This window comes from Aureobasidium melanogenum (assembly GCF_000721775.1).
Source record: "Aureobasidium melanogenum CBS 110374 unplaced genomic scaffold scaffold_14, whole genome shotgun sequence".
Lineage (NCBI taxonomy): Eukaryota > Fungi > Ascomycota > Dothideomycetes > Dothideales > Saccotheciaceae > Aureobasidium > Aureobasidium melanogenum.
In genome coordinates, this window is record NW_024470066.1 from 429,464 (window position 1) to 453,267 (window position 23,804).

The 23,804-nt window shown below is 50.5% G+C and overlaps 9 protein-coding genes across 9 annotated transcripts; 3 read left to right on the top strand and 6 right to left on the bottom strand.

Moving 5' to 3' along the window:
- Positions 1 to 73: 73 nt before the first annotated feature.
- On the bottom strand, positions 74 to 928 carry M437DRAFT_51484 (RTA1 protein; the record flags this gene model as incomplete). The annotated part of the gene is made up of 1 exon (XM_041022189.1): positions 74 to 928. One exon carries the CDS (start codon positions 926 to 928, stop codon positions 74 to 76), a length of 855 nt encoding a protein of 284 aa, XP_040878698.1.
- A 656-nt stretch (positions 929 to 1,584) lies between these two features.
- M437DRAFT_51302 (uncharacterized protein) lies at positions 1,585 to 2,811 on the top strand (the record flags this gene model as incomplete). The annotated part of the gene is made up of 2 exons (XM_041022159.1): positions 1,585 to 1,674; positions 1,723 to 2,811. The coding sequence occupies 2 exons, from the start codon at positions 1,585 to 1,587 to the stop codon at positions 2,809 to 2,811; spliced, it is 1,179 nt and encodes a 392-aa protein (XP_040878699.1).
- Positions 2,812 to 6,435: 3,624 nt separating this feature from the next.
- On the top strand, positions 6,436 to 8,265 carry M437DRAFT_17573 (uncharacterized protein; the record flags this gene model as incomplete). Its single annotated transcript, XM_041018913.1, has 3 exons — positions 6,436 to 6,737; positions 6,791 to 7,002; positions 7,058 to 8,265. Coding segments are annotated over 3 exons (1,722 nt in total), but the record flags the coding sequence as incomplete, so codon positions are not given.
- Positions 8,266 to 10,946: 2,681 nt separating this feature from the next.
- Positions 10,947 to 11,963, bottom strand: M437DRAFT_85633 (U-box-domain-containing protein; the record flags this gene model as incomplete). Its single annotated transcript, XM_041028320.1, has 2 exons — positions 10,947 to 11,134; positions 11,267 to 11,963. The coding sequence occupies 2 exons, from the start codon at positions 11,961 to 11,963 to the stop codon at positions 10,947 to 10,949; spliced, it is 885 nt and encodes a 294-aa protein (XP_040878701.1).
- A 680-nt stretch (positions 11,964 to 12,643) lies between these two features.
- M437DRAFT_51498 (uncharacterized protein) lies at positions 12,644 to 13,330 on the bottom strand (the record flags this gene model as incomplete). The annotated part of the gene is made up of 1 exon (XM_041022193.1): positions 12,644 to 13,330. The coding sequence occupies one exon, from the start codon at positions 13,328 to 13,330 to the stop codon at positions 12,644 to 12,646; it is 687 nt and encodes a 228-aa protein (XP_040878702.1).
- A 738-nt stretch (positions 13,331 to 14,068) lies between these two features.
- Positions 14,069 to 14,968, bottom strand: M437DRAFT_85635 (uncharacterized protein; the record flags this gene model as incomplete). Its single annotated transcript, XM_041028321.1, has 1 exon — positions 14,069 to 14,968. The coding sequence occupies one exon, from the start codon at positions 14,966 to 14,968 to the stop codon at positions 14,069 to 14,071; it is 900 nt and encodes a 299-aa protein (XP_040878703.1).
- A 752-nt stretch (positions 14,969 to 15,720) lies between these two features.
- Positions 15,721 to 16,236, bottom strand: M437DRAFT_34904 (uncharacterized protein; the record flags this gene model as incomplete). Its single annotated transcript, XM_041019292.1, has 3 exons — positions 15,721 to 16,013; positions 16,073 to 16,124; positions 16,174 to 16,236. Coding segments are annotated over 3 exons (408 nt in total), but the record flags the coding sequence as incomplete, so codon positions are not given.
- A 461-nt stretch (positions 16,237 to 16,697) lies between these two features.
- On the bottom strand, positions 16,698 to 18,212 carry M437DRAFT_51174 (uncharacterized protein; the record flags this gene model as incomplete). The annotated part of the gene is made up of 1 exon (XM_041022141.1): positions 16,698 to 18,212. The coding sequence occupies one exon, from the start codon at positions 18,210 to 18,212 to the stop codon at positions 16,698 to 16,700; it is 1,515 nt and encodes a 504-aa protein (XP_040878705.1).
- A 3,371-nt stretch (positions 18,213 to 21,583) lies between these two features.
- M437DRAFT_51083 (DSPc-domain-containing protein) lies at positions 21,584 to 22,291 on the top strand (the record flags this gene model as incomplete). Its single annotated transcript, XM_041022124.1, has 2 exons — positions 21,584 to 21,830; positions 21,960 to 22,291. Coding segments are annotated over 2 exons (579 nt in total), but the record flags the coding sequence as incomplete, so codon positions are not given.
- Positions 22,292 to 23,804: the final 1,513 nt, after the last annotated feature.

Sequence of the window (23,804 nt, forward strand, 5' to 3'; positions counted from 1 at the left end):
CGATAACTTATTGCCTCCTAGTAGATGCCATCTTGTTTCCTGTTACTATTGTGCATTTCCATAGCCACACGCGTTACATCTTTTCGTAGACGGGGAGGAGAGAACAACGATTCTTCAGCTTCTTGATGGCCCTGAGAAGTCTGCCAGGATGTACAATGACGAATGCCCACATAAGGCCTGCCATCAACGCCGAATCGAAGATGTAGAGGTACACCTCTGAGTGTCCAATAGGACCATCTGAGCCTTCGACGTACTCTGCGACACGGAAGATGTTTCTGATGAGTACCAGAACACTTGTTGTGTACATGATACGCAGATGTCGGATCCAATAAATACTGTGGTGAACTGAGACTGGGGTAGGGCGGGCATTCAATCGTCTATGAAAGACAACAGCCACAAGGATGAAGTAGGCGAAAACGACAAGTTGGATGACCAAGCCGATGATGGTTACCGTGCGACCAGTCTTCTGTACTGACGATGAAGTAGTGCATTGCAAGCCGATACCGCCAATCTGAACAATGAAGCAGACTATGTCAAATAGCACGAAGATCTTCGACAGCCAGCGCGGACGGATGAGAGTGTGGTCCTTGTCGGCATCTAGAGCGATGATGACTCTGCCGAGAGTCATGTACATGGTTGCCGCAAGAAAGATCGGTGCAGGGGTGAGAAGCAGCGCTTGTAAGACATACGCTTTGAAGTTGTTCTTACTGCTGTGTCCCCAGAAGCGACCGTACAAGCCTCCAACCTCCATGATACCACCAATGATCATCGGGATGAAGAAACACTGGCGTAACTTGGGAAGATAAAAGATGTGAGCGACAGTCGCGACCGCAAAGATCCCCATGAACGCTCCAGCAGCTGCAGCACTTGGTGTATATGCGTACAAAACCAGATGATTGGGATCGATATTGGTTGGGGCGAGAGCCATGTTGTCCAGTAATCTAGAGTTCCGTGTGTCAGATGTCTGAGAGCGGCGGAGAGAAAGCGTAAGTGAATGCAGAAGACGATGATCCTCAAATGAGCTTGTCGTGTAAGTTCATAAAAAGGAAGAGATTCGTCCTCTTAAATGTTTCTTTCGCTTCTCCGTGTCCATACGCATGTCAGCGGCTGTGCAATGATCATCAAACAGGTGACCAATGAACGCCGACACACAACCCTGCAGTATGCGTAAATGCTTTCAAAATAGCACCGAGTGTTGTGGAAAGCGTCGAAAGCGTATTCAGGCCGTATGGTACAATAAGGGCTGACAAGTTGCCGAGATCAGGACGCCCCCAGCTTCGCCATCCACGCACCTGTTATTCCTCTGTGAGACGATTTGATGGAATTGTTGGGCATATTCTAATGTGTTCTGAAGCTGAATTCAGATACATTGAATGATACTGTGCGTTCTAACAAGCACCTCCGTGCCTAGATTAGCGGTAACTTGAGGCATACTCCCTTTGCATTGTGACGGTGGGGTTCATCAAACCATGGGCGTTGTTACTCCAGGCCTTCACTATCTCGTTCGGTTCTCGCTTGAACATTTCTTCTTCCCAAAACTTCGACCTTGACAGGTGCTGTGCATCGACGTTCTGGAACTGTACAATGAGGGGCGGGCCTGTTGGACCGCGGCAGAGAAGGAATCACAAAAAGTCGCGCAACGGATGCGAGAATTGCAAAAAGTTACACTATAAGGTATCATTGCCTTCATCACTGGGCTAAGCATAACTGATGTGAACATAGTGTGATGAAGGAAAACCTTCCTGTGGTGGATGTACGAAAAGAAAGGTCGAATGCAGCTTCACTACATCCCAGAGCCCTGCTTCGGACGTATCTGCCAACACCAGGGTCTTCAATGCCATATCACACAATATCACCAGCCACAATGGCGACACGGTGACGCCCTTGCCCATGGCAGATCTTGAGCTACTTAATCAGGCCATAACAAGCACTCAATATTCTATCACGCCCGACTCGAAACCTGATAAGGAACTGAGCGGATTGCCTTTCCGATTTCCTTACTTGATGCATTCAACCTTGGCTTTGGCTGCGCTGCACCTCTACTCTGAACAGCCTCATCGACCAGAACTGTTATCCAGGGCAGCGGCTCACCAACACGCTGCGCTTTCTCAGGTACGGCCTCATATTATAGACGTTACGGCTGAACACAGTCAAGCAATACTCAATTTTGCCGCCATCACTTCTATATTTGCACTTGCCGAACCCGCGTATGACCCCAGAGGTCTTGGATCTGCCCGTGATCCGGTCGATGAACTGCTCAATTCCTTCCATCTTGGTAGAGGTATCAAAACCATCCTCACGCAAGCATGGAGCCTACTACAGCACAAAGAAAACATCAAGAAGGTTATCGGGCTTCCAGACTACACCGCACTCAAAGCAACGCTAGACGACACTTACCCTGTGTATCCGACTTTGCGGAGTGTCATCAAAGAGAGTTGTCAGGATGACGAAGCAGTTTCTTGCCTGGAAGCTCTTGAACTCGTGTTCTTCTACATGGCCGTCAATGAGACGCATCAACAGGATATTCCAGGCCCAATGTATGTCCAGATGTGGCCTATAGACGTCAGCACACACTTCCTCAGTATGCTTGCGGACCGAAATCCTATAGCTCTTCTTGTGTTGGCATATTATGCTGCGCTCATGAGGCTGAGATCGAACACTTGGTGGCTAGAACGATGGCCCTCAGCTATTCTCCAGCACGTTACTTCAACCTTGGACCCAACTCTAGTCATCCACCTTGACTGGCCTAGGCAAAAGATTCTTCAGCTCGACCAGGCATTCCCATTCCCTGTGGAACTGGATGTCACCTGACCAAGATGATGGTGGAGCACTTCGTGTCTCCTCTAATGATCGACGGCTTGTCTGGTGTTAGAACCTAGTGCCATGACACTACTGAAATTTATTGTATTACTTGTGACAACATGTACAGCCATGACTGTATATCCAGCTGAGGTCGCAGCCCAAAGGTGATGCCAATCTCACAACAAGCGTATGAGCTATCGGTCGGCCACACGCATGCGCTTCGAGATCAATAAAGGCCGCGGACGCTCTAATTCCCATGCCATATGGACTACCGCAGCGTGAGTCATCCGACATTCTGGTGGTTCCGAGTATTTTGTACCACACCCTCGATGAAAATGTTATCCCTCCCAAAAGAAGCCTTTGAGATCACTCGGCAACAAGGATGTCTCCTTGCACATGTCGATATCACAAAATGGTAGATCTGGGGAAGGGTTTGGATCGCTCTGAGAGATCCTTCTGAACGAGCATTATGACTATGACATGAGGCTCGTGCATTCTACAAGTCGTGTGGTGGAAGATGAGACGGCTCTCCAAGTCCGTCCTACTCAGGGAGCATATTAATCATGGATGATCAGAGTCGCACCGTCCACATGTCATGCAATGGAAGACGACGACAACTCGACTCACATTTAAAGAAGTCGACAAGATTGCGTGTGTCTGATGGCGGTGAACAGGCATTACTCGCAAAGTCCACGATTCGTCTGGCAGGCCCAAACACTCTCGCTTGAAGCGGGCCGCTCGTAGTTCGAGTGTTTACCTCATGACGTTGATATAGACAAATCTGAAGTCCTTCACGATCTTTCTTAGATCTCAAAACATATGGGCAAGCAGTTCCACGCATGCTTCACCATGATTTCAGAATGGCCTTCTTGACGAACTTGTGGCAGTGACCCACAAAGCATCTGGATAAATCGGCAGCCCTATCCGTTCTCAGCCAAACATATCGGCAAGAGGCTCTCCTTCTGGAATGCGGCAAGAGCTCGGTTGGAATACACATTGGGCGTAATTTGGCAAAGCTGGTCATAGAAGCGTGCGTAATGGGTAAATGGTGCGACAAGAGGGCTGGATTTGAGTGACAGAATCTACCGATGGTGGCCTTTTGGACAAGGCTGAGATGTTGGCAGTAGAATGGTGGGAGAAGGTTCTAGCGTGGCCTTGAAGCAGAGTGGAACTTGATACCAAGCGTGTGCGCTGCCTTATTCGGCACATGTGTATTCCGACTTCATCGCATCGGCTCAAGAACGGGATGTTGAATGAGAGTCTACAAGAGGCAACCCCAAGATGAACGCGATTCATGGAGTGCATACTCGAGCGATACCTCAACTAGTTACATCTTGAGCGTCTTCCAAATATGTAGTACATCGCATTCCTGACTTGGCAAGATGGACTCAGTAACGAGGGCTCTTAGAAAGGACGTCAGATAAGAAAAGGCTAACGGGTTTGTACAATGCATCTGCTCCACGGGAGCGTGGTGTTTCATCTTCCCGGCCGAACACTCCTGCCAATATACGAAACCAGACTTGTCTCCGCGATGACATCGTATCTGTGTCGAAACACAGCAATGCGCAATACTTATCTACGGTACAGATCGAGGATTGAATCAGTAGACATATCAGATCGGAAAAGTATACCTCGAAGGAATCTTTTATGAATCATGATGTTCCGAGGCCTGGAGGAACCCTCGAAGGTACAAAAAGCGACGCTAAAGATATATGAAGCAAAAATAGAAAGTCTACCAACACTCGTATCCACGAGTCGGTCCAGGCGAGCCCGCTACCAGCAAAAACACAGTTTTTCCGAAAAGCAACGTGGATATACAGTCAAGCATGCGAAGCACTTGTACCACTGAGCTGACTTTCGGCTTGGTTTCCTGGGGAAGTAAATAACAATAGTCAGCTCAATTAATATATTGTTGTTGCACGCAGATCCAGCGACCCTGTTGGTCAGGGACATGAAGGGCTCGGCGGGAGACCCGGACGGTAAAACTCCGATGTCTCTGCGGCGCATTACGCTAGTGTTTTGCCCCGACCGTTAGCATCCTCGAGCTTCCTGTGTGGGTCCGACGTTGCAGGCTCGTGCGTGCTGGCGGCGGGTGTTCCTGAGCGGTGCCTGCGTTTTCCTTCAGGATCGTCAAGCCACGAGAACAGGGGTCAGGGGGCCAAGACACAACACTTGCCGATCAGGTCAGCGAGCCAGAGTCCGAAAGCACCAACACCCGGTCGAGCACGGCGCTTTGTGACGTGACGTCGGTTCAGCGTGCAGCAGAGGGGGAGCGAGAAAGAGCTAAGGCCAAAATGGGGATACGGCCGATAAACAATCGGGGCATCGACCACGGTAGAAGAATAGCAGAACGTCGTCGCAGCTTGTGTGACAAAAAGTTGGTCCGGGAGACTGGTATGGCGTTGTGTCTAGACGACCTTCGCGGAAAGAGCACGCCTCTCTGCGACTTGTGAGGAGATACTCTAATTGTGGTCTTTATAGGGTATAGATCTAGTTGTGCCGTATATGCGGTCGAGAGCAGCCAAAGTAGAGGACACAGACACGACAGTGGACTGCTCTTCGCAGACTAGTAGGGCACGGGGATGGGGCGCGCGAGTTGGTCGCCAAGGCAGCGAGAAGCTGTCCGAGTCGCGGAGGAGCCAAGTTAACCTACGGCACGCTGCATTGTATGCATGCAGGGTAAGCAGTCGTCTCGCGACATGCGCGACTGGCATTGGCAGAAAAGGTGGAGGAGCATGACGGCTGGCGGCGGCAACAGAGCAGCTATTTACAGTCGGTGAACCGAGGAAGACGAGTTCGTGTGTCTGCAGACGATGCACATTGGCTTTCGTAAGGCACAGCCTTGATAAGTGCGATAGCAACAGCTGGACGCGTAGATATGAGAGGTCGACGACAACAGATGTTCAACGCTATGACGGCACAAGGGGAACATCACCTCTTGCACATCGGTCGGGCGGTTGGAACAAGTCAGAAAACAGACGAGCGGCCGTGGAGGTCGCAGCCCGAAGCGGCATGGTCGAGGTGGGTCGTGCCTGCCTCGTGCGTTTCAAACGTGATTCGCGCGGTTTTGGCGCCTGTGCTTGTGCTTGACTTTGCTCCGACTCGTCGACGAAGCCGTCAGTCTCAAAGGGGGGAGGGAGGGCACGCTCTTTCCTCGTGTGTGTTTCGCTTGCCCAAAGCACCTTCTCCGTCTTTATCCTTGCCTTTCCCTTTGCAACATCTCTCTTTTCCCTTTCTATTGCTCCTGTGCGCCGCTTCATCACTCCCTTACGCTGCGGGCCTAATTCTACGCACGCTCTATCCTTCTTTTTGCTTCTTAGCTCTGTTACCCGCTGCTTTGGCCAGTTTCGACACACCGTCACTCCTTCCGGTTGTCAAGTCCTTCCTGTTCTATCCAACAACTGCATCCTTGCATCTTTCCTAATCCGACTCTTTGACCCTCGTGCTTGAACTTCAGCTGTTGCTCTCGGCATTGTCTTGATTGAGCACACGGATTGACACGCAGACAAAGACTCCCAGAACAACAATCAGCCTAGGCCTGAACTGCCTGCTTCTTTGACATTGCCTAGCTGCATCTGCCATTGGCAGCCTATAATCACTATCCTCCACAAGTTCGCCTTTGGCCAACCATAATCATCAACACAAAACGCCATGGATTCCAAGGATATGGGTTCAATGGACTCGACGTCGCCCGGCACTCCCTCGCCCGCGACTCCCCTCACCGCAAACGGATCTTCTTCAAGAAGGCCGCCACGCAAGAGCACTCTCACCCAACAACAAAAGAACCAGAAGAGACAACGCGCTACCCAAGATCAGCTAATCACCTTGGAGATGGAGTTCAACAAGAACCCCACCCCCACCGCCGCTGTCCGTGAGAGAATTGCAGACGAGATCAACATGACTGAGAGATCAGTGCAGATTTGGTTCCAGAACAGGTAAACCTCTTGTTTATACAACCATACAATCCGCACATCTAACGACATGATAGACGTGCCAAGATCAAGAACATTGCGAGAAAGAGCATTGAAAATGGCGAGGACTGCGAGAGCATCCCTGAGTCAATGCGCCGCCATCTTGCCATGCAAGCCCTCGAGTCCGGCAAGGGATTCTTCCCTAACCTGATGGGCCCTACCAGCAATGGCTATGCATACACTCCCGGCACCATGAGTCTCAACTCCGATGCCGGCACCGGCAAAGTTGGTATGTTTGAAGCCTCAACTCTCCACATTTATATTTATGGCTAACACCTGTGCAGTCATCCAACACTTTGCATGTCGTTCGCTCTCGATTGGATCCTGGCGCAGAGTCGGCCAGAGTCAGATGGATCTGATCATCTTCTACTCACCGGAAAAGGCATGTGTCACATACTACATTAACAACGATTCGGCTGGCTACAAGATTGAGTACCCTTTCGCTTGGATTAAAAACATCAACCTTGTTCAGGGTGAGGTCACAAGCGCTGCAGAGGGCGCTTCACAAAGACTCGGCGCACTGGTCGTCGAGTTGGTCCGTCCTCCCAAGTTCTACATGGACAGCTCAGGTAGCGGCGGCTTCTACGAGTGCGGCGATTTCACCGAGGACCAGCAAGCTAGCAAGGTTATGGTTCACCAGCTTGGTGGCCCCTCCAAGGCTCTCAGTGGTCAATTGGCTAAGCTCGTGTCCCTCGACTCTTTCCAGAACCGCCACGCACTGCTTGATCCCACTCACTTTGCCATGGCTGCTGCTTCGGCTCCTGTCTCGCCTGTCAACTTCAGACCCGCAAGTCAGCCTAACCACTTGGTGCACCCTCACTCAGGTGTCTTCCAAGACTCCGCCATTGGTCTCATGGGCCCGCCTGCCCCTCGTGGTCACAAGAGACAGCGCAGTCGTTCCGTGCCTGCTGCCATTGATCTCTCGATGCTCAGAAACAACCCTATGCCTTCATTCCTCATCCAACATGAGCCCAACACTCCCGCTCAGCCTCTGCAAGACAACGCTATCTTCGCTCCTCAGCCTCAGCATCATCATGGCTTCTCGGCAGGCATGGGCCCCAACAATCTCAGCATCGATACTTCTGCTGGCTACGGTATGGACTTCAGACAGTTCGCTGGGCCAATGTCTGCCACTACTCTTAACTCTCCTAGCGATTTCGGCACTCCTGGCTTCTTCAACCCTGGTCCTACCAGCGACATGATGGCCCACTCCAACCTCAACACCCCTTACTCGAGCTCTTTCCTCTCTGTCGACCCATCTGCTATGATTGGTACCAGCAACACACCCGTTTCTTGCCTCAGCGGAGGCGATCCTGTTATCGCAGACCAATCACCACCTCTTACCGGTCTTGGCCGCAGCCAGTCAGATGACATCTTCAACACGCCTGGAGGTGACAATGGTCTGAGCGACGATGCGCTTTGCCTTTCGTCCGATGTGTACAGCAAGTCAATGGGTATGGGTTTCCACAGCCCTCTTCCTGATGAGCACTTGGGTTTCGACTCTTCCCTCTCAGACGCCCACTACGACTACAACTCGCCCATTCCTGCAAACAAGATGAATTTGCCTTTCCGCATGCCCACCGAAACACCTATGCATCAACAGTCGCCTAACCCGGCACAGTTGGCCATGCACCAAGACTCTGCTATTGCTTTCCAGTCGCCTACTCACATGGGCCACGGTGACCCCGGCCACAATCTTTACCAGACACCAAAAGTCAATGGCACCGGCATGTTCCAGGACAGCAAGATGTACCAATCGCCTGCTCAGATGCACGATTCGAACTTCTCGACGCCAGCTCACCACCCCTCGCATCTCCAGAACCATGATCTGTACCACAGCCCAAGCTTGGGTGCCAACGACCAACATAACCAACACGGCGAGGAGATTGACATGTCGAGCTTCGTGCAGTACGGTACCATCGACCCCGCCAGCTTGTAAAAATCGCAGCTGTCTTCCATACTACAGCCTGCTGGCGGGACTGGGCATCTCACTCGCTGAGGGGTGAGAAAAGCAAAAATTAGCAACAGCCACTGATTGGCTACGAACATGCACGAGCGAGAGGCAGCAGGTACTCACTTCATCTGTTTGCCGGATAATCTTCGATTCCAATTATCTCCTTACCTTTGCGATCTCTTTGAGTCGGACCATTTGGACCAGGTGGAAATGTTTTTGGGCTGGTTAGGAGTTGTCCTTCATCTTTCGCTTTTTCTTCGATTCTTGTATACCCCGATATTTCTTCTCTTCCTTTTTCTGTCGATTTTATGGTTTGCTTCTGAAGCGTTGCTCGTTCAAACCCAGCTTCTCTGACACTGATTTTTTACTTTCTGTTTGAAGCATCACATTCAAATCGCTTCCAACCACACTTATCATTCTAGTGTTTAAACACACCATGGACATCAGCGTATCGATCACGATCTCGACAGCTGTTAGGCCGCTCGATTCGAACGGACAAAGACAAACGCTCGCGCCCCCTTTGAAAGAAGCGATAAGGGGGCGGAAGAAAGACGTTATGCATATCCGTTACGGCACCCGGGTGGCCTTGGTTTTCGAGACCGAAGATCCTGATGACGCTTTTTGTTTCTATTTGTTTCTTTGTTTTGTTTCCTTGTTTATCTTTTTCCTTTGTTTGAGTGTGGCCGGAAGGGAAGAGGTGGTTTCAGCCGAGGCGGTGCTGTTGGTCAGGCGTTCTTTGTACTCGTAGTTCTAGCATACTCAGAGGGTTGAGCTCCTTCTCCACCATGACGGCAAGGCTGGGTTCCTCCGTCAAGTGGAGGGAAGGTTCTCATCCTTAGGAGACATCTCAAATTATCGTTTGTTATCTTTGTGCCATCCGATCAACTTTCTAGACCTTTCTCGAAGTGTGTATTCTCCACTATTCTCACTCATGCTTTCCTCGAGACTCGGATTCTGGTTGCAGGATAGGGGCAATGTTCGACAAACTGGGTTTTGCGGGTAAAGTGGATTCTATGCGGTTATCAAGACAGACGGGAGGAGTTCCAGGGGTATAACGGCTGGAGGCGAAGAGAACCTAGGGAGGAAGTATAAACGTCTACCGGCATACCGTGAGCTTGTGCTAGCGTGCCAATGGGCAAGACCGTGAGAATAGAATCTCGATATATGCATAATCGTTTTGGTGACAAAGTAATAAAGAAGATCGAGGAGGATGACCATGTTTTTCGGATGGACTATCGCACGTGATGGAGTACAGTGAAGAAGTACCTTCCGTGTTGATCTTTTTGTTGAGCTTTTGTTTGTTTGTTCTAGAGCTCTTTTTGGGTTTCTACGTATGATCATGGCTAGCTAGAGATATTTTGTGCCTTTGTCTTGATCGTAGAATGTGCTTTTGTCTTCTTGCTCTTAAGCCAGGGTGTTCCTCACAGCTGCGCTTAGACACCCTCAACACACAAAACTTATGTTACAAGACCGGTTTGTTTATATTTCTAGGCAAGAATACAGCTCAACGATGAACGCTGTCACTCTAGTATATCTTCTGTGATTGTACATGAATCGTTTCGAATTGATCATGTTGTTTGTTGTCATCGAAGATACAAGCAAGCAAATCTCATGACATAGATATACTCACGACACAGACATACAACCACCCATCAAGAATCTGCTATGCCTCTTAAACTCGGGATTCCTGTGATATCTTGCTTATACAGGCCAGGCAACTACCATTGATGTCGTCCGTTCCTGCCTCTTTCTTGCTGCTTGCAATTCCGAACTTCTCGTTACTGAATCTGTATTGTTAAAATTGCCATCTCAGGGCTAGGTAGGCCTTTACAAGAGCTAGGCCTTTACAAGATAGTGTTGATCAGTTAATGTTCGTGGGCTCTATTAGGACCCTCGCATGAGAGTAAGTGCATACGGATGTGGCCAGAAACGATGCAACGTAAATTATTGAATGTGCTGTCCAGGGACATCGCTGACATGATACCCTATATCGTATTGATTACACAAAACATTACAGTAACGCTAGACTGATATAGAAAAGAGCAGGAGTAGAAAAAAATGCGCATTGAAAGATGGGTGTATCATGCGGATAGTGTACGCCGTTTCGCTATGCCCAACAGATAAAAGCAGAAAGAGGCAGAAATGCAGCCCATCGGCAAAGGGAAAAGTAGAAGGAAAGATGAAGATCAGAAAACAGAAAAGCAGCTCGCCTGCCTTTCTTACCAATCGATAGCCCACGTGCCCGCCGTCTTCCAGAACTCCTCGAGCACCTGTCTCAAGGCAACATTAGGCCGCAACTCCTTAGCCGTCAGAGGTTCTCTCGTCAACGGATCTGTAGGATTGTTTTTCAAGTGCTCCAGTAACGTCGATCTCTCATAACTGTGTCCTGTGCGAGTGATTACCGGATCTAAGGGTAAAGGTACGATTAGCATGTTTCTGGCGTGAAAGTGGCTCATTTGCAGTCCGGAAGCCACCTGATAGCTGTTGGGACCATCTGATGGCAGTTGACCCATGCTATTTGTACCCTGGTCTTACTCACCATGCATGATCTCAAATGATATTGTGTCTACCAAGTAATCAGGAACCTCCCTAGGTTGGTGATTCTCGGGGTCTGCCAGCGCAAACACGGTTTTCAACTCGTCGACCTTCTTTTGGTGTGTATCCAGGATCTCTTGTCTGCGTTCTTGAGCCTCGACTACGCCGATGCTGGAGTTTGCCAGTGCATTCTCGATTTCTTGGAGTTCGTTGCGCTTGTTGAGTTCGAGGGATTCTTCTAGCTCGGCAAGGACATCGCCTCTTTTGCGTCTGCGATCGCGTTCCCTGGCTGCAAACTTCTCTTTCTTGCATTTGAGGACCAACTCAGAGAGGGATGGTAGAGCAGCAGTGGCTTTGATTGCTTCGGCGGGAGGAGGGTTCATAGCCTGGTTGTAGGCAGTCAAAGCCGAAGACAGGGCTTCATTGGGATGGTGCAGAGCAAGTTGGGCCTGGGCAAGGTAGAAGTAGGACTTGAAGTTGAAGCCATTGTGGGGTGTGAGAGAGATGCTGTGCAGGCAGTCGTCAATGACACCTTGCCATCGTTGGAGCCGGATGCGAGCGAGAGCGCGGTTGGTGAAAAGAAGAGGATTGCGTGAGTATTTAGTGATTGCGGCCGTGTATTGTTCCTCTGCTGCAGCGTAGTCGCCTGCCTTGAATAGATCGTTGCCTTGTTGTTTGAGCTTGTCGGCGAGGTGGGCCATGCTGGCGGTTCAGAGGAACTATGGCCGATCTGGCACGCCGGGCATGCGCGACTACTTGCAGAAGGGCGATTGTCTTGATTGTTTGGTTAGTCGCATCTAGTAATCCATCACTCTGGAAAGTTCTAATTAGGGCCGGAAGCGGCAGTGAGATGTGTCATCCGACCTTAACTCCGACAGCCGCGGCATGCGACAACACACGGACGGAATGTCTATACCACTGATAGACTTTTAGCCATCGTCACTCACACTCTGAGAAGCAACAATTTGTCGAAACTCTCTGAAGTTACAGAAGTTAGTCCACGGTCAGACACGAAGAGCCAATCTTTTGGTCGTCACCTCAAGGTGATTCTCTTGATTCAATAACCAGTGACGACTAGTGGTAAATGACTAGGTCCACTAAGGACAGAGGACATGCCTCGTTTGATTTCCTGCCGACGACATGCATGCGCTCAGGTCTACTTGTAACCCAAGCTCAGTCCCTGTATCTGTGTTTGTTTGGTCCTCCTTTTTTTCAAAGCAGTTCTCAGGATCCGTTTGTTCCATCTGCGCAAAGCTGGCGGCCGCTCAGCAAACCAACAGCCTAGCCACCTTGCCTCGTTGTTTGTCCTGGTGTAATGTTTGTAGTGATGATGTTGTGGCAAGCGCCCTTGGATGTCACTTCGTATTCCTCAGACACTCGTTCAACCCTCCTCAACATCTTCAGAGCAAGAAGTCTGTTCGGACATCTCACTGTCGCCATCCCAAATGGAGTCTCTTCTCTTCTCACGCTTGAAAGTCGCACCCTCTTCAGCCAGCAGCTCAGTCACTTCGCTGTTGGTCTGAGTGGTAGCAGGAGCCTCGCATTTCATGCAGCTGAAGCGGACTCTCTTCTTGTGTGTCATAAGAGGGCTGATGGTCTCAAAGTTCTTCATCTTGTAGATGGATGTGTGCGAGAGATGCTTGCGCACACTGGTCTTGAGACAGCCAAAGCGAACGCGCTTCTTAGGTGGGCTAGGCGAAGGTGAAAAATGTGTGAGTTCTGCCGTACCGATGTCGATGACCTCGTCGCTGAAGCTGACGCGACGGGGTTGGATCTGCTCAGGTGCTGGAATTTCGACAATGCTGACTCTCTTGTTGAACCGAACCCCTCTAGCCTTGGCCAGCTCCTTGCGTTGATCTGATGAGATGGGAGAGTCGAGTGCGTCCGAAAGATCAGAAAGGTCGATGGATGATGACATGCTGACAGAGTCGTTGATGGAATTCAAGGTGGCCGAGTTTGATTCGTTGCGAGCGCCTTGGATGTGTTGAAGAATTGCAGGAAGAAGAAGTTGTCTGCGGCGGCCAGCGCTTGGCGAACGAGCACGCTTAAGGGCAGTGTTGGGTGCCATTTCCTTTGTGACTCCAGAATGTGATGCGTGATAGATAGCAAGCGTTGGCGTGACGTGGTGAATGGTGGATCAATGGTCAGATAGCTTGAACAACGAATGAAGCGAAAGCTCGGAAGAAGGAAGCAGCTGTGCGCATTATATTCTTTTGCGTGAATAAACGGACAATAACAAAATGCTGCTATTCGGGTGTGACAGGAAAAAGGTAACTGAAAGTGAAGGTTCACCAAGGCTGTCTAAGTCAGTCATTGGCTGCACACCAGTCAGCCGAACAGCCTCAGCGAATCAAGAATTGTGCTCGCTCAACATGACCGTGATCCGGACGTAAAAAGGACTGAAGCAAGAAACATCACAAGCTGCACAGGTCGTTTGCGTGCTTCTGCCTTGCCATTCTGGTTACACTGCCCCTGATTCGACCTCATGGCTCCCCCCCCACGGCTGTCACCTCACGAGAAACACAGGCCGTGCACCTTGAAGGAAGCATGACAGGGGAATATCTTTGAAATTGTACAGAGCACACGTTGAGCCAGGTCGTGTTGCGCTTGAGATCACCTGCTTTCATTAATTATGTCCTGCTCTACTGTAGCAGATACTTACAAGATATCATACAATATTAGCGACTTGTGTGAACATCTCACTGATTACCTTCACTTCCATGCCACCCAGCACAGGCATAACTTGCCACGACCTCAACTCCGTCTCCCCGTTCGACTGTTTCGACATCTAACACCTGCCGTCTGTTCATGCGAAACCAAGAGCTATCCAGCTCGCACCAGCAGCGTACAATGTACTGTCTTCGAACGTCTTCAACGACCAACGGAAGCCTTGTGCGTGAATATCGTTGACGTCAACAGAAACTCGTAGATCCGCGTTGCCCGCCATGTCAATGAAATTCAAGGCACACAAGACTGTAGGAGCAGGCCTGTGATTTTTGAATACGCCCTCCTCGAACTTGACCTGCGAACTTGTTTCGGGTATTGGATTGCTCCAGCTTCTGACGTCTCCTGTCTGGAAGCTACCTGCTTGAACATAGCGCTTGCGTTTTGGAAAAGCGATCCAGCACATGGCTCCTCCATACAGTAAACTGTCGCCCCAGGTATCGATATGTGCCGTAAAGCCTTTGCGATTGACGTTGGTCGCATAGGCCCTGATGCGGTAATTTCTATCTCCAGATGCCATATCGATTCGATTTAACCAACAGATGACCTCACAATCGTCTTTGAAGGGTTGAGGGAAAACGAACTCCCGCGAGTTCTCTTGTTGTGCCCCCCTCTTGCTTGCACCGCGATTCTCTGGTAAATCGTGTGTGTCGAACTGGCCGAACAAGCAGTCTTTGGCGTAGGCTTTGTGCTCGATCCATGTCGCGCTTGCTGAGTAGAGCAGCGATTTCTCACCCCAGGTCTCCAGCGTTACACGAAACGAGTCTGTAGTGATCTTGTCGGCGACCAGATTCGCTCTGACTGGTGCTTCACAGGACAAGTCGAGAGATCGAAATCCTGCTGCCAGATTCGGTGGCTCCTTGTAATGGTTGCGTGGTAGAGAGATAATCCGTGATGTCGACTTGCAAGGCTTCGATCGTGGTCGCACTTCTTCCGTCGTAAAGATGCCAGTATCCGGGCCAGGAGTGTCAAGGTGCACCATGATGAAGAGCGGAGGTCGTGAGTTGCAAGGGGATGGGCAGATTTACAGAGTCAAAAGGGTGCAAAGAAACAAGAGAATCTCAGGTCTGCCAACTCGGGCGCATCGACGACATGCTGACGGCCCGTCGACTTACTTTGGTGACTAAATCCAAACCCGCTACCATTTCAACTTCCAATGAGGTCGTTTTGCATGGTGGATGAGCTGTATTGGGCGATCTTCAGTATGATCTGCTTGCTCGGCAATACTTGCTTGATCTCGATCTGACGTCAAAATTGAGGTGGCTGATACCAGCAGGAATCTTGGAAGTGATGCAGAGACGGGAAGTCGAGACAGGAAGACACGCAAGGTAGAAACAAGGCCCTCGATGATGTGTTTCGCATGCTGAGATCTGTCATGCCTGTCTATGCTTCCATCGCGGTGTTGTAGCACGCTATGGAATGCAAGATCAGCTTCAAGATTCGAGATGCTCTTCACAAAGGCGTGTTGAAGAGCCGGTGTCGTCACCCATAGAAAAATGTCGTGCATGTACAGGGTATGTCAGGCCTGAACATATTAAAGGGCGGCAAGGTGCGGAAGTTGAAATAGTGTGAATACTCAAGGTCTGAAGTCGAAGAAAGCAAGGTTCCGCAAAGCTATTATGGTATACCGTTGACCACTCCCGAAACCCAAACCCAAAAAGCGAAACAGAGAATCATCAAAATCCCATCATGTTACTCGTGAAACAGGAAGAGCAGAGCAATCTTTGATTACTTCTTCTCCTCCTTCTTGCCGCCGAAGAAGCTTCCGACGTAGCTGCCTGCGCCCTTTGCGCCCTCGCTGATCTTGCTGGCGCCGGCCTGAGCACTGGAGCCCATTGCACCAGCATATGTGCCCTTGTCGTCCTTGCCTCCTCTCTCGGCGCGGTTGATGCCCTCTTTGGAGACATGGTCACCGACGGGTTGAAGAAGTCCACCCTGGCCGACCTGGCCGGCTGCGAGGTTATTCACACCATCTTGAAGGTTGTCGACTTGCTCGTTGCCGGTGATCTTGGTCTTACTGAGCTGGTCTGGTCGGGCACGAATTAGCACGATACCCTAGTGTATATTCAGAGCAAGGAGATCATACCTTTAGTAGCGTATGAAGCCTTGTTGTCCTTGGTGAAGTAGTAGAGAACGTTCTACATGATAGGTTAGCAAGTTGATGTTAATGCGAGAGAAGCATCTCACATCTTCGATCCATGGCATCCAGTTCTCGTACTGCTGGTTGTATTGCTTCTTTGACCACTCCATGTTGTTGTAGTTGTGAATGCGATTGAAAAGCTGATGGCTCTGGTGGTAGGGAAAATTCGATGTAGAAAGGCGAGAGACGAGATGTTTTTTGTTCTTGTATCACAAGTCTCGAAACTCGTCACATTTCCAAGCAGACTGATATCAACTCTTTCACATGCTCTGCCGCACCCCTGCACTGTGACGTTGGTTGTACCCGTGTGGTGCGTCACGCTCAGCCACCCAGAAATCTGGGCTGGTCGCTCATCATCTTCAAAATCCACTGTGACACTCTCGAAAATCAAGAATTGGCAACTTTTGACGTGCTCTCAATATGCAAGAATGTGTGGTAAAAAGTTGCTATTCGTAGCCAGTTCTACAAGAAATACAGCCTCGTTGGCGCAGCAGTCCAAAGCCCTATGTATATGTATGTATCTAGAAGAGAACAAGAAGTGGGAAAGTCGTAGAGGGTACCATTAATTTCGTTATTCCACGATCAGGTTGCGTCTCCTCGAGAGACTGCTTGTACGGACTGGCTCGCTTCCAATTCGGGGGCTCAATGGTGAGTACTGTGTCAAACTTGCGATGCGGCGCCTCTTAGGCACATACTGGCTCTCTTCAAGTTGAACGGCAGCACGGCGCTCCAAAATACGTCGCGCTGCCTCTGAATGAGAAGAAGTCGCATACTGATTGCCTTCTCCCGGTACGACTGCATTAGCGCGTCGAGCTGCCAAAGTCTCTCGCAAGCTGGGAGAGTGCTGCACACCGCCAGCGTAATCTGTCCTGCGTGTCGAGGATTGTCTCATGTGACCACTTTCCGTCATGGCACGAGATGGAGCTCGCGAGGGCAGCTCTTGAGCAGCATCGTCCTCGGCTTTAGAGTACCTTCGCATACTGGTTCCCGGACGATTATAGCGGGCGGCATAATCAGTCTGATCATGACCAGGTGACAGTTCCTGACTGAGGTACTGGTCGTTTGCTTCAAGCGGACTATTGGTAATGTTGTTTCCCAAGCCCAAGCCCAGTAAACTACTTCTCCGGCTATCGAGACGGCTCACAGATCTAGGCGGCTCAATTCTGAGTTGAAGATCCTGCAGGCCGAGGCTCGATCTACGAGCATAACGCGACGATGGCGTTTCAGCTTGCGTGTGAGGTTTGATAGAGGGGGAGGGCTTGACAGTAGGGCTTGCAAGATCTGATTTGCCCTCGCAGAGCGCAATACAAAGATCAGTGAGATTTCTGCACATACTGTCGGCTTTTCTCCTTATGTGTCTATCGGAGACGGCAGCTCCATTGACCATGGATGCAGCCGTAAAAGCAGTGCCTTGAGGCCCGCCACTACCCGTCATGGCAGCCAGTGCCAAGGCGTCAGAAGCGGTTGCCTCGAGAGAACGATAAAGTTGTGGGCTGACCACGTTTTTGGCCTTTCCGAGAGCACTGTGTAGCAGAGGATGCAGATTAGCTGTAGATGGACCAGAGGTGTTGACATCAGCCGGCACGCTGCTCTGTTTTCGCGCATGCTTCGGTGAGGAAGAGATGGTAGTCGGCGCGGTGGTTGCTGTGCGAGGACGTTCGAAGGACTGATTCGTAGCATTTGCACTGGAAGGTGAAGGCTTGCCGCCAATCTCGAGACTACGAATACGAGATTTGAGATCGTCGAGTTCGTCCCAGACGGTGGAAGGTGCATTAACAGAATCTACAGATTCACTTTCGGCATTGGAACCTTTTCGCGCAGTAGGGGCCGGCGACATGGTCGGTGTGATGAGGCCTTGGGCAAGACGGTCAGAGAGATTGGACAGATTTCGAGAGCTGGCCAAGGGCTCGTATGCTTTTCCGACACGATACATGCGACGCTGTCTTGGTATAGCCTCAGAGATGGCAGGGCCAGTAGGACGCTTGGAGGGGAACTTGAGGACATCGGAAGAGGCATTCCACTCGCGGGCAGCAGCCTCGAAGGAGGAAGATGAGGTTGTTCCGATAGCATAGCGAGGCTTACGCATCGAGGCACGCAGGGAGGGAGTACGAATGTTGCTGTGTTCAGTGTGTGAAGGGCTTGGGGAGTGCTGAGCACGCAACTCTGCCAGCCTAGTCGCATTGAGGCTCTCGTTGGATGGAGCACGTTCTCGTACATTCAAGGGCTTGCGCAGGGGCACTGAAACTGCATAAGCGTGGATGTCGCGAAGTGCAGTCGAGGGTTGGCATACCTTTGCCCGGTGGTGCATCAGGCCCATCCATGGCGAGGCTCAAAAACAGATCGTCGGTGGGATTGACTGTTTGGCGCATCCTGGAAACGCTCACCCTCCTACTTTGGCTTGAACTGTCATGATCGCTTGTCGACATTTCCAGACGAGGTGATCATGAGAGCATTCTCTACGCGGTCTTCTTTTTTTACGTGGTCGTGGCCCGCCTGATTTGCGTCGTCGCGCCGTGTTTGTTTTCCTTTCTGTTTTCCCTTCTCTTTACGTGCAAGCTCTTTGAACAGAAGTGACAAACTCTTGACGCGCGCAACCGGTAAAGGGCAGGTACGAAGGGGCTCGAAGAAGCGGCAGCAATTGAATACGACGTAATCCGGGCAGTAGTTGGTCGAGACGTTGGTGAATAGCAGCAGCAGGGAGATGGCCTGTGTAAAAGGACCCGTCGCGACGGCTTCGAGCACGCGGCGGAGGACCCGCCATCCGCTTCACTGTTCAGCCTCTCCCTTCTTTGCCAAACCAATGACTAGCCACCCCAGCACTAAGGAGCGATCAATAAAGGAGTTCCTGCCACAAGCTCAAAGAACCGTGCTCAATCTCGATTCCATCTATTGCTGCCATGGCGAAACTCGATCATTGTTCAGAGAATCACCACCATCTGTCGACATTCAGAAGGCGTATCTCGCTTAGCCCGCCCTATAATGCCTGACACGCCGAGAAGTGTCAAATGTGTTTGCTGTCGCAAGATTGCCCTCGCTCTCGGCTCCCACTACTTGTCCAAGAGCTAAAATAGCCAAAGAAAAGCAATCTGCGGACCGTTTGCACCAGGTAAGCAGTCTATGTGCCGTTGGCTCACCATACACATGATGGCCATGACAAGCTTGAAGCGTCTCGGCGACTTGCCCGCAGACCTCGTGTTGAATTAGAAATAAGTCGACGGTGCCGTTGGATATGTGGGTACACAGAGACGGCCTTGGGTACATCCTCATTATATCGATCCTCTCAATGATCCATGGCTACGTGTAAAAACATTGCTCACGACGGCAATCGGGTCAGTCGTCATTGACATAAATTGCAATAACCCAGTCGGCGTGTTTCGTCGTCGAATGCTGAAACCTAGCGGCACAGGGAACAACACCACAGCAAGCAGCTGGCCACTAAAAATAGCATTGCACCCTTGGCGCTCCATTCCAGTGATTCCACAACCGTTTCTGTGGCTCTGCCAGCATCTTCCTCCTCTCTCAGACGCGCCCAGGTCGCTATTGGCCGCTTTCTATTCCCTTTGCCTGTTGTCTTTCTGCTTCTCCTTTGACCAAAAGCACCATAATATCGCCTACTTGGGCTTTGCTTTGTCCCCGATAACAAACAGCGACCCTGACGCTGCTCGCGCACAAAGTCTCGACAAGACATCGGCCGACGACAACCGCGCCCGGCATAGCCTCTTCTTTGTTCCTTGGCCGCGCCCACCCTCAGCATACCCTCTCGACATTCTATCTCGACCGTTTCCCAGGATACCTCGATCCTCGACTTTCCTGTCTCCTTGCGACAGCCGTTAGCCAGTACGGTTTCGCATCAAATTGCGGCTTCAACTTGAAAGACAACAACTGCGAGCGCGTTGTCCGCAACCAACCCTCTTACACCCAGCCGCCAACCTGTTCCTTGGGCAGTCCTTAATATCGTACTTCACCTTGTCCAACAAGAACAATAAATTCTGGTTCTGTCCAGAACGAGTCTACAACCTGCAAGACATTAGCTTTCGCGTACTACTACGTCGTTTGGGTTCGTCTGTCACAAGTCCTGGTATGTATACCCGGCATCAATGCGTTCAATTCATAGAAGGCACTTTATTCTTCGTCACAATACCGAGTCTCGGGCGCTACTGCACTCAATGCGGCTGCTGCATGACCCCAGCGCGGCTACAGGCCGCTTCCTATTATGATTGGTCAATAACGCATGTATATTCTGTGAAGCGCCCTGCTAATACGTTTTGTCCGTCCAACCAGGTTCACATCCATCCTATCTTGACAAAGCTTCTGTTCAGCTTCACGGTTTACCATACTATCACTCCGCCGCCTGCTCGGACTTGCCGATCTCTGCTTCGAGACATGGCTTTATAGTGCCAATCTCTCATAATAGTTTGCTCTCATTTGTCCGCTAAATCATTGCTGGCGACCGTCCTTCCTTTACGATCTTACACCTGCTTATCGACCCTTGCCAGTCTCTGTTTGATCTGCAGAGCTCCTTCCTGGCGAAGGCCCAACTTTTGTTCCCGTAAGATTGTGCTTGTTCAAGATTCTGACGATCTCAGTCGCAACACAAACAGGCCACGATCTAACAACTTTCCAGAACATTTTTTCATTCCACCTCTTCTGAGAATTGATTACACATCTTTGTCGAGCCTGCCAGTCGAACCAGCAAGTAGTCTGTGTGACACTGCAATGATTGGCGACTTGCACGGAGCTGTGGGCACGAGTAAACCGCTACCAGGCGGCGATGTCTCGCGAACAGGCACAACCTTACAACAACCATTTGAGTCGTACCATCAGCACAAAGAGAGTGCACCAGCATCTGCATCGACCTCAGCGGATTCATCCCCTACTACAACTGCATCCATAATCGACGATTCTTCGGCCACAGAAATGTCCCCAGGCTCATCACCAGAGTCGCCGTTAGGGAAACCTTATCCCACATCATTCGGCATGACTAGACCGCATACTTCAGACAACGCCATGATGCATTCATCACAACCCTTCTTTGAATTGCAACGATCTACCACACCTGGCAGAAAAGGAAGAAATCTGAAGAATCTCGCCGTCAACACATCCGGTGCCTTTGTTATGTCTAGAGCCGCCTCCACCACGTCTTTGCCCATGTCATCATCACTCCAGGGCACTGCGAATCCGGACAGTCTTGGTCAATCTTTCTCCAAGCCACCAAGCCTCACGAAGAGACGTTCTAGCAAAACTCTCGGTCTGACGATCCTGACACCAGCGAACACCAAAGCATTGCCTCAAAACGGACGCGTCGCTGTACCTCCAACCCCATCATTTGCTCGACCCAACGTACTGCGTCACTTTCAGTCATCACCTTCTCTTCCCTTACACGTCACCGAGGAGATTCGCGAAGAGCCGTCGTTAGAAGCACAACAAGGACAGAAAGAGTTTGCATTGCCTATACATATGCGAGGACCTCTGAAGACCAACGACTCGGATCAGAACTTTGACATACCTCAATCGAAGGAAGAGAAGCCCGAAGCTTATCCCGATGGACCTATATGTGTCTACGGTCGTTACCTCGACCTCTATCTAGAGCCCACAGCCGAGCAAGCTTCTCGTTACGATGTCATCCTGAATGTCGCTAGCGAAGTAAAAAATCCTTTCGATTTCGCAACATTTCAACCTTCGGGACCCGAGTTACGTCTCGATGGTGGCGGCGGCATTCAATACGCTCCGAAGCGTAATCACTTGGTCTCTCAGCATGGCGTTGGTCGAGAGAACTTGAGTCCAGTATACGAATCATCACCAACAACCCCCAAGGCAAATCCGTTCATGAAAGACATCACTTCTGCGCCTCAGCCAAAGGAGTCTACAAAACCGGAGCCAGAGTACATTCACATTCCGTGGGAGCACAATACTGACATTGTTCCTGACCTCATCCGCCTAGTAAAGGTTATCGATGAGCGCATCCAGCTTGGAAAACGTGTTCTAATTCATTGTCAATGCGGTGTGAGCAGATCAGCAACCCTAGTTGTGGCCTATGTTCTTTACAAAAATCCCTCGATGAGCGTACAAGAAGCATATGACGATGTGAAGAAGCGAAGCAGATGGATCGGTCCCAACATGAACTTGATCATGCAGCTGCAAGAGTTCCGATCGACTTTGCAAAGGCCTCAGAGCAGGTTTGGTAATACTCGCGGGCTGAGTCCTAACTCGCCTCCATTTGGATTTACCGAGATGGGACGCCCGGCATCTTACGATGGCAGCAGTTTGCCTGGAATCAAATCGCCACAGACTGCTCCTCTGCCACCGGATACTGCCCAGTCAAAACTCCTGCGCAACCCCGATCTTCTGGCTGTAAGCCCAGGTCCTTCTTCAGCGCCCTCAGGCCTCACTTGGCCTTCGGATCATGACGAGCCTGTGCCCAAAAAGTCGGAAGAATCTGCCCGAAACGAAGCGGCGTACGTGGATCCAAACGGCCGCACAGTACCTGTCGTACAAGTTACAGAAGATCACCCCATTCTCGAGCCTAAAGTCACAAAGGAGTTGAAAGACCGACCGAAGTCGTTGAATCTCGAATCACACATAAGGCAGGATTCAGGAAGACACATTACTCCCATGGTATCTCCAAGAGCCACCGAGTTTGCGATGGCGCCGCTCAGACCATCAAAAGAGTCAGACTCGGCTGATCAATTCGGCTTGATGTCTCCGCGCGCTTCAGAGTTCTCGCAGTCTCCCTTTGATCGTGAGTCTTTGCTTGGCGCGTTAGGCATGGGTCCGGCAGTCGTTCCGCAAGCCAGACCTCAGCGTCTTGCGCCAAACGCACAAAAGTCTCAGAAAAAGGTACCGAAGAGCCTCACTCTTCGACCCAAGATCAGTGCGCCTAGCTTGAGCGAGCAACAGGAATTGCAAGATATGCAATCAAAGCTTGAGGCCGAGCTGACGCATGACGAGCCCGATTTCATGGACGCTTTGGCATCGCCGCGGGCGTTTGAGTTCACGCAAAACCCTTTCGCCAATCTTCCTGGCGAATCTGATGTGGAGAGATCTACTACTGCTGCTGTGAACGGAATGGAAGACCCGCGCAGTCCGCCGCAAAAGGGAGCTTTCCCGATCCAGCGCAATATCTTTGACGTGCTGTAGAACGGTGTCTCGACCACACCACCGCAATGACCCACTTCATTTGTCACCCTTCTCTTTTCTGCACAATATTAGACATATTCAACGACGACCTAACACTTCTCTTGCACGAGAGTAGATGGTATAAAATCGTCCTTACTGCAACACAAACTTTCCTGATGCGATAGGGAAAGTTGACCTTTTGTTTTTGACGACTCTTACGGCGTTACAAATTTTTGGGAAAAAGGGAGATGAACATGAAGACTTATTTTCTGCTTGTTTTACTTTTCTTCTTCGATTCTTCCTGTTCCCACTACCCAATTTTCTGTGTTTTTCCATGCTACTACCATTTTCCACTTCTTCTCTATACCATGCTGTGCGGTTTGACACAATTTGCTCGAACTAGCTAGCAAGCGTTGCATTTCTTCTTCGCCTTTCTCAAAGCTTGTTTCTTCTTCTTTGCCCACTCATTCGATTTGATATTATAAGAATGAACAAAAGGGAGATGTTGTTCTCACTCTCGAAGCCTACAATCTTGTATCGTCTCACGTGCAGGCAATACCCA